General features: G+C 44.1%; 1 protein-coding gene across 18 annotated transcripts in view; it reads right to left on the bottom strand.

Moving 5' to 3' along the window:
• The window catches only part of obscnb (obscurin, cytoskeletal calmodulin and titin-interacting RhoGEF b), a 75,814-nt gene that overhangs the window by 12,485 nt on the left and 50,949 nt on the right, over positions 1 to 12,380 (bottom strand). For all 18 annotated transcript variants that reach the window (XM_034290168.1, XM_034290170.1, XM_034290169.1 and 15 more), the window contains 12 exons: positions 12,033 to 12,305; positions 9,615 to 9,905; positions 7,885 to 8,157; positions 5,962 to 7,539; positions 3,653 to 3,934; positions 3,465 to 3,546; positions 3,248 to 3,369; positions 2,610 to 2,807; positions 2,420 to 2,452; positions 2,154 to 2,252; positions 1,850 to 2,068; positions 1,423 to 1,596 (listed from right to left, as the gene is read on the bottom strand). In XM_034290168.1, the coding sequence (XP_034146059.1) occupies positions 1,423 to 1,596; positions 1,850 to 2,068; positions 2,154 to 2,252; positions 2,420 to 2,452; positions 2,610 to 2,807; positions 3,248 to 3,369; positions 3,465 to 3,546; positions 3,653 to 3,934; positions 5,962 to 7,539; positions 7,885 to 8,157; positions 9,615 to 9,905; positions 12,033 to 12,305 (3,624 nt within the window). The remainder of the gene's footprint in view (positions 1 to 1,422; positions 1,597 to 1,849; positions 2,069 to 2,153; positions 2,253 to 2,419; positions 2,453 to 2,609; positions 2,808 to 3,247; positions 3,370 to 3,464; positions 3,547 to 3,652; positions 3,935 to 5,961; positions 7,540 to 7,884; positions 8,158 to 9,614; positions 9,906 to 12,032; positions 12,306 to 12,380) is intronic.

The raw sequence follows: 12,380 nt of genomic DNA, 5'->3' as shown, positions 1-12,380 counted from the left end.
CCCTCACACTCCCTCATACTGATCACTGGAAGTTCAACATGGCACCTCATGGCAAATAACTCTCTGAGGATCTGAAAAAAATTATTGTTGCTCTACATAAAGATGGCCTAGGCTATAAGAAGATTGCCAAAACCCTGAAACTGAGCTGCAGCACGGTGGCTCCATCTGATGTCATACAGCGGTTTAACAGGACAGGTTCCACTCAGAACAGGCCTCGCCATGGTCGACCAAAAAAGTTGAGTGCACGTGCTCAACGTCATATCCAGAGGTTGTCTTTGGGAAATAGATGTATGAGTGCTGCCAGCATTGCTGCAGAGGTTGAAGGAGTGGGGGGTCTGCCTGTCAGTGCTCAGACAATATGCCGCACACTGCATCAAATTGATCTGCATGGCTGTTGTCCCAGAAGGAAGCCTCTTCTAAAGATGATGCACAAGAAAGCCCGCAAACAGTTTGCTGAAGACAAGCAGACTAAGGACATGGATTACTGGAACCATGTCCTGTGGTCTGATGAGACCAAGATAAACCTATTTGGTTCAGATTGTGTCAAGCGTGTGTGGCAGTAACCAGGTGATGACAGGCAAGACAAGTGTGTCTTGCCTACAGTCAAGCATGGTGGTGGGAGTGTTATGGTCTGGCTGTGCAAGAGTGCTGTCGGCACTGGGGAGCTACAGTTCATTGAGGGAACCATGAATGCCAACATGTACTGGGACATACTGAAGCAGAGCATGGTCCCCTCCCTTCAGAGACTGGGCTGCAGGGCAGTATTCCAACAGTATTCCAACGACTCCAAACACACCTCCAAGAGGACCACTGCCTTGCTAAAAAAGCTGAAGGTAAAGGTGATGGACTGGCCAAGCATGTCTCCAGACCTAAACCCTATTGAGCATCTGTGGGGCAACTTCAAACAGAAGGTGGAGGAGTGCAAGGTCTCTAACATCCACCAGCTCCATGATGTCATCATGGAGGAGTGGAAGAGGACTCCAGTGGCAACCTGTGAAGCTCTGGTGAACTCCATGCCCAAAAGGGTTAAGGCAGTGCTGCAAAATTATGGTGGGCACATACAATATTGACACTTTGGGCCCAATTTGGAAATTTTCACTTAGGGGTGTTTTGCAGTCAGCGATTTAGACATTAATGGCTGTGTGTTGTGTTATTTTGAGGGGACAGCAGATTTACACTGTTATACAAGCTGTACACTTACTACTTTAGATTGTAGAAAAGTGTCATTTCTTCAGTGTTGTCACATGAAAAGATATACTCAAATATTTACAAAAATGTGAGGGGTGTCCTCACTTTTGTGAGATACTGTATATATCCTAACATCCCAGTTAATACACTGAAAAAACTAATATGAAATGACTGCAATGCTCTCACTAACTATTATTCCCTGCTTTAGATATACAATGAAACAGTCCTACTCACCTTGGCTGATCTTGGCAGATACCATCTCTGTGATCTGGGAGGTAAGTTTCATAAGGAACTCTTCCGTTCCAACTTCACCCAGATAAGGCATTTTTCCTTTGCCAGTCTCCTCCTCTGGAGGGCTGATAGTAATCCCCAGAGGGATGTGGGTGTCTTCTTTTGGTGGTGGTGCCACTGCAGAAAGCAGATAATACATTACTAATATGTCAATATTACCAATTAGAACGCATTATATAACATCTGACAATTTCACAAACAGATAATACGCTGTCAACCCCTGATCCACGCGTCAGTCCAATTTCATGGTGCTGTATAAATTTGAGACCCTAAGGAAGAGTAGCCGATGCTATTGTATTGTTACGACTAATGAGAATCCCTCGCAGAAAAACAAAACCCGCGAGAACAGCATTATCCTACGATTTCTTACCGTCCTCCACCTCAAAGAGGGCAGTGCAGATGGACTGCCCCGCCCTGTTTGTGGCTATGCAGGTGTAGGTGCCTGTGTGCCGAGAATCTACGTCCATGAGGATGAGGCTGTGTTGGCGCCCAGAGCTGGCCACCTTATAGCCCTTAGTGTCTGGCTTAATCCACAATACGTCCTTAGCAGATTCCTCCTTCAGCCAGGTTACCATGGGGGTGGGAGAACCTTAGAGAGGAAACAGGCAGAGGGAGTTGATGAACAGTCCCTCAGTCTGTCGCCTGGCATGCATGTCGGTGTGATTGATAGATACCTTCCACTCTGACAGACATGGTGACGCTGGCTCCCTGTTTAACCTTTCGGTTGCTGAACCTCTCCAGGAACCGTGGTGGCACCAGTGGTACCTTTGGATCTAGAAAATCGAAGATGAGTTCAGAACCGCGTTGTCACTATGACATGTCTTACATTTCAGAACATGTTATAGGTTATAACATAAGCAGCAATGAATGAACGGTTACGGGAAAATACACATTATTCAATGAATCAATAATGTAATATTATTAAATAATAATGACATACCATGTTTCTCGACTGGAGTAAGCTCTCCTGGACCTGTTAAAACAAGGTAACTGGGAATTATTTGGGAACTACAAGTATGTTAGGTTGTGTATACAACAAAACACATATTGCATTGTAGACTAAGGATGTTATCCAATGTTGAAAATGTTGTCCCCATTAATGTCAAAGAATGCATTTTGAATCGACCTACCCTGAACCAGAAGCCGTGCAGAAGAGTATGCAGAGCCAGCAGGATTGCTGATGTAAGCAGAGTACTCTCCCGTGTCTTCCTTCTTCACCTCCAGGATCTCCATGCTGTGGACATCACTCTTGTCCATCAGCAGGACCCTGTCTGAGGAACGTAGCGGATGGCCATCCTTGAACCAGTACACTCTTGGCTGGGGGAACCCTGCGAAATATTAATTGACAACTAACTTAACCCTTGTGCAGTAATATGTATCGCCATTGACTTACCTGCCCAGGTGCAAAATAAATATGATTAAATATACTGCACAACTGTGCTTACAATTATTTAAATTGGAAACATTGAAAAAATAATATAATGGAGTTGAAGTAAACTTCATTATGATTTTATTAGCAATTAGGTAAATCTAAGTGCATTTAAATACGGACAGCACAAAAGTGTCAGATATGTTATCCAATTTAGATAAGCTTTAATACATTAAATTAAGTGGGGAAAAAACACTATCAATTAAGTTGACATTAAATATGCGCAATTTATAATTTCTTTAATCATTTCATTTGGTTAGTGCTTTCAGCGCCGTGGAGACAGCAGTGTTCACTGGTGTGACAAATACAGAGTTGGTGGAGAGAAATCCGCAGACCTACCTTTAACTTTAAGTTGCATTTTAGCAATGGGTGAGCCTGGGCTGACATGCACATCATGGAGCTCATCAATTACTTGTGGCATCTGCTCGTCCTCTGCCACAGACTCAAACGCTTCAGTTTCCCTGAAGTGGAGCACAGGCAGAGAGTAAAGCTGTCAGTAACGTGACCAATGGAATGCTTCAGGCGCCGTTAGGAATCAGGAAGTCATCTTACTCACCTAGACATGTAGCCCTTGGCACTGATGTAGGAGGACGTCTCAGTGGCATCAGCTGCAGTATCATAGTCAGAGCTGCAAGAAACTGGAAAAGCAGATTGCAGAATAACAAAACCAAAATTGTATCAGAATAAACTAGTAATTATTCAACCAGTACACAAACCCGTCAGTCTTAAAGGTTCGGTACTCACTGTCGACCCTGAGCTCAGCCTTGGTGGCGGCGGTTCCTCTGGTGTTCTCAGCCATGCATCGGTAGACGCCCATGTCCGAAGGTAGCACAGTGGTGATGATGAGCTGATGGCAGCCCTCCTGGTCCTCATTGATCATGTAGTGGTCGTTTTCTTCCAGAAGCTTCCCGTCCTTGAACCAGCGCACGCTGGGTGGAGGCTTCCCGATCACCACGCAATCAAAGCTGACGGGGTAACCGTCAGGCACGTCCTGGCTCTGGAGTTCAGTCAGGAAGACTGGGGCCGCTGGGGGGTGGGACAGTGGACAAGGGAGAAAGGCAGTCGGTTAGGAACAGCAATGAGTTAGCAGTTTTTAGAAATGTGTAGGAGATTATATCCTCTTTCATTCATTGTAAATTTAACTGATCTGGGTGGGGTTTTTTTTCTTGATAAAAAATAAAATGGAAAGCACACATAATGAAACGGTGTGAAGGTAGGTAATACAAAATGACAATACATTGATAGAAAAAATTGTGTTAGTAATGGATGTGGTTAAAGGAGAGATCAGGGCAACATCACAGGAAATACACTGTACAAAGCATAACAGCAGGCAACACAACATGTTGAGAAATAGATACACTTTCATAATAGAACCATGACAGGTTCTTCCGCCATTCCTGTAGGGGAACACTTTTTTGGTTCCAGGGACAACACTTCTTAGTCCCTAATATAACTATTTTGGGTTGCAGGTAGAACTTGTACTCTACATGGAACCCAAAAGGGTTCTATCTAAACAAAAGTTCAAACAGGAAACTAAAAGTGCTCAAAAAAAAAAATCCTATTGGGGCAGCCAAATAACCCTTTGAGAACTCTACAAAGTGTGGAAGGAGTGAATAGAAAGACCAAAAAACCAAGCGTTTCATTGCCGTAACTTGTTATTGCAAAAGACAAATAAACCTTTTAAACTTGGGCTTATATGATTACCCCAGTACAGTCAATTATTGGCAGTGGCACCATTGGCAAATACTGTATCCAAACACTTCATATAGTTGTTAATCAGTCTCACATTGATGTGAGGAAATGTTTGCTTACTCCTAAAAGTAGAACTGCTTTAACTCAGAAACATTTGAGTTTTGAGCATCAACTTCAGTCATGGCACAAAATTGTAATGGGGTTTATGAGTGTAAATTGACTAGGTTATTCCAAAACCTTTCTCTACTGTTTTGTTTGAGTCACTCTGACGTTGTCTTGCTTGTGTGTTTTGGATTTGTCTTGCTGCATGACCGACCTGTGCTTCATCTCACTAACGGCGACTTGTCATTCTCCTTTAGACCTCTTTGATACAACGCAGAGCTGTGCTGTGGTGGTAACACTCCACAGCGCACCTCACATTCACAGCTCCCACCCAGGCACTGGTTTTCTATCCCAGCACCCTCCCTTCCAACTGTTCTCCTGCCTGCCTGTGTATCTCTCTGTCCACCCACAAAACAAGTGAAAAGACTCGAAAAAAATCAAGAAATTACTTCTCTTACACAGAGAAGAGTTAATGATGCTTTGCTGCCTTGGTACTCCACAATTGAAATAACCATTCATTTCCTGCTCTGTATCAGATCATTTTAAAGAACAATGTAAGGCTTTTCATCCTTTAGCTGGGTCAGGCAGCAAGATAATCATTCAAAACACAAAAGTGCATCCATCCCAATGGCTTAAAGGCAACACATTTAACAGTTTGGAATGGCCTAGTCAATGCCTAGAACTAAACCCACTGTAGATTTTGTGGAAGCCTCTGAAATATAGAATTAAGTCAGAGAGGGCAAAAAGCTAAATTTTCACTGAACTCTATATGTACCTACAGTGTATAGAGTCAATAATGGAAAGCCAAAAAGACTAACATAATGGAGAAATTTAAGCAACTGATAAATCACAAATGTTTGAGGCAGAACTAGTACAGCAAAACTCTATGTTAAACACTATGTTAAACACACCAAAGAAACCACATACTATGACTGAAACAAGACAGAGGACAAATATGGTCCTGTAGTAATCACATGCAATACACAACACACCATAAAAAGCCCCAGAGATGTGCATATTGTTTGGAATAAAACTTAACACTGACACATTATTCAAACCAAATAAATATGACTAAGTCAATGTTAATCGATATTACCTTCGCTGAATTACAAGGCATTGGTTTTCTCTAACTTATGGTCCATTTTTCATAATGAATGGAATGGGCTACTGGATTAGATAAAGTTATTACTAATGAATTCAAAATTATCTTCAAACTATTCAATACAATATATAGAGAAAGTAATCTCCAGTTTTCCTACCAGGGGCTCCTGCCATCAATGCGGGCAGCTGTTTCTCCTGTGTGGGTGTTGCAGAGCCATCTTGAGTGTATCCCATTTTCATAATACGCAATTCCACTTTAAGAGGTCCGGCCTCCTGGATGGTGGTCTCCACTGGTACCCCCTGAGCCGTGAACATCTCCTGGAAACGCTGAGATGCCACCTGGGCCTCAGAGCGTGAGTCAAAGCGGATGTAGATGTAGCGATCATCCTCACGGTACGATTTGGGGTCAGGGATCTGCAGCTCACCCTCGTCGTCGCAGCTGACGAACGATTCCTCCTCCGACGTGGCGGGCAAGCGAGTGCGCAGGAGCCGGCGCAGCCGTTTGCTGGCCTGCCTTAGAGACTCATCCATCTCACTCTCAGCTGAGGAGCTCTCCGCTTCGCTGTCGGCACTGTAGCCCATGGTCAGGGGCCTCCGCCCAGATTCCTCCCGCGCAGAACCCACAGTTACCTTGCCGCTGTGGGTGGTCACCCCGAACTTGTTGGTGACCTCACACGTGTAGACACCGGTGTCCTTGGTGGTGATGGCGGTGATGACCAGAGAGCAGGTGCCATCGTTGTAGATGTCGATGTGGTGGTGCTTGCCGTCTGCAAGGGGCTCGCCGTCCTTCAACCAGCGCACCTTCTCGGGCTTGCCCTCAGCCACGCACTCCAGGTGGATGGTGCCGTTGGGCTCCTTGGTCTGGTCCTTGAAGACCTCCTTGAACACTGGACGCATGTCCTTGCGGGCCTTGTAGCCCTTGAAGGCAGCCTGGATCTTGACAGCAGCGTCCAGAAGTCCCTTGTCTTCGGCTGTGTCGCCAGTGACCGTCATGATGCCTTCGGTGGTCTGGGCAGTGACCGAAGATGAGGTCTGTTGGTGCGTGGATTGCTCCTTTAACTCGAAATGTGCATAGAACTTCTCAGTGGACATTGACTCTGTCTGGTTGGACACGGAGAGAGAGGACTTGCTGCTCTTCTTCAGGTAGGACACCAGAGTTGGGGGTCTGGATTCGTCTTCAGAGCTTGTGTACAGGTTGGGTTCCAAGTCTTTCTTCATAGGGACGATGACCGGCTTCACAAGCTTCTCCTTTTCCATTTTGTTCACATTGTCTTTCTCTGGCGCCTTCACCTCCACCACTTTTTGTGGTGCCTTCACCTCCACCACTTTCTCTGGCACCTTCACCTCAACCACTTTTTGTGGTGCCTTCACCTCCACCACTTTCTCTGGCACCTTGACCTCCACCACTTTTTGTGGTGCCTTCACCTCCACCACTTTCTCTGGTGCCTTTACCTCCACCACTTTTTCCCACGCCTTCACCTCTACCACTTTCTCTGATGCCTTCACCTCTACCACTTTCTCTGGCGCTTCCCCCTTGACTGTCTCCTGGGATGTCTTGGGCGTCTTGTCCTCCTCATCTGGCTGCTCAGAGATGGAATCAAGAGTAGGTTCCCTGCTCATGCGGCGTTTCTTTGCCAGAGCCTCCCACAGCATGTGGACATCACCCTCAGAGGCAGCCTCAGGAGGAAGGCTGGGCTGGGCCCCCTCCTCCAACTTAACCACATCTCCACCTACAGCTAGGTCACAATGAAATAAGGTAAAATGTTGCAAACTGACACCTGTAACATAGTATAGCAGCCCCAACACACAGACAAGCACACCAGATATAACATATATAAAATCTATAATATGTTCATCATGTAGTGATAAATAACTGAGAGGATATTTTTTCATGATTTAAATGGTGTCTGCACAACTCACTCTTATCTTACTACTACCATCACTAGTCATGTACAACTAGCTGATCAATGTACCTTTACCTACCACTCAAAAATAAATACATCTCCATCACCTTTCAGTTACGAGTTTCACAAAACATCAATGCAAAGCTGATGAAAAGATCCTTTTGGTAGGTTGTTTACCTTTTGGTAGGTTGAGGTTAATGGAGCTTTCTGCCTCGTCTGAGGCCACACAGGTGTACACGCCCTGGTCAGCAGACACAAAGTTTTTGATCAGCAGCACCTGTGTTTTTCCCTCTGTTGTGGCCTGGTATTTGACTCCAAACTCTAGCTCCTTGTTGTCTTTGAGCCAGGTGACCGAGATGCCTTCAGCAGAGAGCTGGCACTCCACACGGGCCATCTTACCCTCTTCCAGGACTGTACAGGACAGCTGCTTAGTCACTGTCACCGGAGCCTCTGTGAAACAATACAATTCATTGATTTATTCACTGATTTAATTTCACATGGGACACTTTAAAACACAGTCAAATGTAAAATGTATTGGACTCTCCAATGCATGACTAAGTTATAATAATGTTGTTCAACATGCTGGGTTTGAGGTATCTACAGTGGATAACGTGAACAATTCAATTGAAAAACAAACTGAAATCTTTGAGGAAAAAAAAAAAAAACTCACAATAACCTGGTTGCAAGTGTGCACACCCTTAAACTAATACTTTTTTGAAGCACCTTTTGATTTTATTACAGCACTCAGTCTTTTGGGGTAGGCATCTAATAGCATGGCACATCTTGTCATGACAATATTTCCCCACTGTTCTTTGCAAAAGTGCTCCCAATCTGTCTGATTGCAAGGACATCTCCTGTGCACAGCCCTCTTCAGATCACCCCACAGATGTTCAATTGGATTCAGGTCTGGGCTCTGGCCGAACCATTCCAAAACGTTAATCTTCTTCTGGTGAAGCCATGCTTTTGTGGATTTGGATGTGTGCTGTGGGTCGTTGTCGTGCTGAAAGGTTAACTTCATCTTCAGCTTTCTAACAGACGCCTGAAGGTTTTGTGCCAAAATTGCCTGGTATTTGGTACTTCTCAGAATTCCCTCCACCCTGACTAAAGCCCCGGTTCCAGCTGAAGAAAAACAGCCCCAAAATATTATGGTGCCACCACCATACTTTTGGAATTATGGCCAAAAAGTTCAACTTTGGTTTCATCAGACCATAACACATTTTCCCACGTGCTTTTGGGGGACTTGATGTTTGTTTTTGCAAACTTCAGCCGGGCTTGGATGTTTTCCTTTGTAAGAAAAGGCTTCCATCTTGCCACCCTACCCCATAGCCCATTCATATGAAGAAAACTGGAGATTGTTGTCACATGTAGGACACAGCCAGTAATTGCCAGAAATTCCTGCAGTCACTTTAATGTTGCTGTAGGCCTTTTGGAAGCCTCCCTAACCAGTTTTCTTCTCGTCTTTTCATCAATTTTGGAGGGACGTCCATTTCTTGACAATGTCTCTGTTGTGCCATATTTTCTCCAATTGATGATGACTGTCTTCACTGTCTTCCATGGTGTATCTAATGCTTTAGAAATTATTTTATACCCTTCTCCTGACTGATATCTTTCAACAATGAGATCCCTCTGATGCTTTGGAAGCTCTCTACAGACCATGGCTTTTGCTCTGAGATGCAACTCAGAAAATGTAATGAAAATCCTACTAGAGCAGCTGAACATTATTTGTGATTAATCAGAGTCACTATAAATGATGGCAGGTGTGTAATGACTTCTATTTAACATGAGTTTGAATGTGATTGGTTATGATTCTGACATGATTTATCTTTGTCTTTTACAACACAAAAACCTGGCATTATAACAGGGGTGTTTGTCTCAAGTTGAGAAGCATCACTGGGCCATCTACTCACCCAGATGCACAGTCTGGGGCAGCTGGACAGGTTCTCCAGTCCCAGCTCTGTTGATGGCAGCCACCCGGAACCTGTAGCCGCTCCCAGGGATGAGGTTATCAACAGAGAACTCTGTATTACACACAGGCTCTGTATGGCATGGAAGCCAGAGGGTGCTGTCTGCCAGCCTCATCTCCACACTGTAGCCCAGAATAGGGCTGCCACCATCGCTGAGGGGTGTAAACCAGGAAAGGGTCACCCCCTGTTTACTCTTACTGACTAGCTCTGGGTCCTCAGGGGGGTCGGGAACAGCTGTATAGGGGAGAGGAGGGAGAGTGGATCAGTGGTTGGATTTGAAGGAAGAGGAACAGGCGAATGTGGGAACAGTAAAAAAAATACAAAAAAGTTGGGACACTGTACAAATTGTAAGTAAAAAAGGAATGGAATAATTTACAAATATCATAAACGTATATTTAATTCACAATAGAATATAGATAACATATCGAATGTTGAAAGTGAGACATTTTGTAATGTCATGCCAAATATTGGCTCATTTTGGACAGGTAGCAATAAGAGGCCAGAAAAGTTAAATGTACAGATAAGAAACAGCTGGAGGACCAATTTCCAACTTATTATGTCAATTGGCAACATGATTGGGTATAAAAAGAGCCTCTCAGAGTGGCAGTGTCTCTCAGAAGTACTGGATGCCCGTGATCTTTGGGCCCTCAGACGACACTGCATCACATACAGGAATGATACTGTAATGGAAATCACAACATGGGCTCAGGAATACTTCCAGAAATCATTGTCGGTGAACACAATCCACGTGCCATTCACTGTTGCCGGCTAAAACTCTATAGGTCAAAAAAGAAGCCGTATCTAAACAGGATCCAGAAGCGCAGGCGTTTTCTCTGGGCCAAGGATCATTTAAAATGGACTGTGGAAAAGTGTTCTGTGGTCAGACGAATCCAAATTTGAAGTTCATTTTGGAAAACTGGGACGCCATGTCATCCGGACTAAAGAGGACAAGGACAACCCAAGTTGTTATCAGCGCTCAGTTCAGAAGCCTGCATCTCTGATGGTATGGGGTTGCATGAGTGCGTGTGGCAGCCTACACATCTGGAAAGGCACCATCAATGCTGACAGTTATATCCAAGTTCTAGAACAACATATGCTCCCATCCAGATGTCGTCTCTTTCAGGTAGGCCTTGCATTTTCCAACATGACAATGCCAGACCACATACTGCATCAATTACAATGTCATGGCTGCATAGAAGAAGGATCCGGGTACTGAAATGGTTAGCCTGCAGTCCAGATCTTTCACCCATAGAAAACATTTGGCGCATCATAAAGAGGAAGGTGCAACAAAGAAGACCTAAGACAGTTGAGGAACTAGAAGCCTGTATTAGATAAGAATGGGACAACATTCCTATTCATAAACTTGAGCAACTTGTCTCCTCAGTCCCCAGACGTTTGCAGTCTGTTATAAAAAGAAGAGGGGATGCCACACAGTGGTAAACATGGCCTTGTCCCAACTTTTTTGAGATGTGTTGATGCCATGAAATTTAAAATCAACTTATTTTTTCCTTGAAGTGATACATTTTCTCAGTTTAAACATTTGATATGTCATCTATGTTGTATTCTGAATAAAATATTGACATTTGAAACTTCCACATCATTGCATTCTGTTTTTATTCACAATTGCACAGTGTCCCAACTTTTTTGGAATCGGGTTTGTACATAATGAGTTTAACTTACAGTCAAAGCATTAGCACTGTAAGAAAGATTGAAAGATAAATGTTTTATTAGCTTTGAGCCAGGAGGAAAGGAGACAGTGACGGTCAAAGGATTTAGAGGGAAAAGAGTGGAAGAAGCAGAATGAAGAAACAAAAGTAAGACGATTTTAGTAGATGTGAGTGATGATAGGATAGAAGAAATAGGGAAGAATGAAGAAAGATTGGGATGATGCATAACTATTTAGGTAATGGCTGAGTGGGTAGGGTAAGCAGGAGAATAAGAAAGGAGACAAAGTTATGACCTAGACGGGAGTTGCAATAAGATTAGTTGAGTTGGAGAGGCCTGGGGAAAAGTGAGGTCAAAAGAGGGAAAGAGTGGACAGAAACATGTGCAAAGACATTAATTGCATGGTAAAGCATTGTCAGAAAATGAGCATATCAGTGTGTCACGCTCAGTCCAATCTGGAAACACTTGGCAGTTACTTTAAATGTATTCTTAATCCTCATAAGAACTGTTTGATTTCCAATTCCACATTTCAGATTACAGAACGAAAAGAATCAAAAAGACATGCTTACTGTCCCAGTAAGTATGGCAGGCATTTTCTTTTTACCATTTCGTATCATACCCACCCTGAAATGGTTGATCAGAAAATAATATTCACTTCCAAAACTGCTGTGCCTTGCTATGGTCACACATACTTACAGATGACAGTGAGCTTGGCCATGGAGATGGTGTTCCTGGCAGCGAAGGTAATCTCCTGTGGAAGCATGGCTGGAGCCTTTCTCAGCACCAGGTGGTAGGTGCAGCCATCAGCCCACATGGCCCAGGTGTGGTCGTTCTTTAGCTCTGCTCCGTTAGCGTACCACGCTACCTCCGCCTCAGGTACAGGCTCCGTCAGCATGCAACTGAACTCCACCTTCTCTCCCACAACAGCTACCTTATCCTCCAGGTTGTTCACCACATCCAACTGCCATCCTAAGATGTGTAATAGTTAACACAGAGCACTTGCTACGGGTACAGAAACAAATACTTGTCTCGATTCCTATAGCA

Source organism: Esox lucius, chromosome 3 (assembly GCF_011004845.1).
Source record: "Esox lucius isolate fEsoLuc1 chromosome 3, fEsoLuc1.pri, whole genome shotgun sequence".
Lineage (NCBI taxonomy): Eukaryota > Metazoa > Chordata > Actinopteri > Esociformes > Esocidae > Esox > Esox lucius.
The sequence above is the reverse complement of the archived record's forward strand: the minus strand, read 5'-3'. Positions and strand labels throughout refer to the sequence as shown.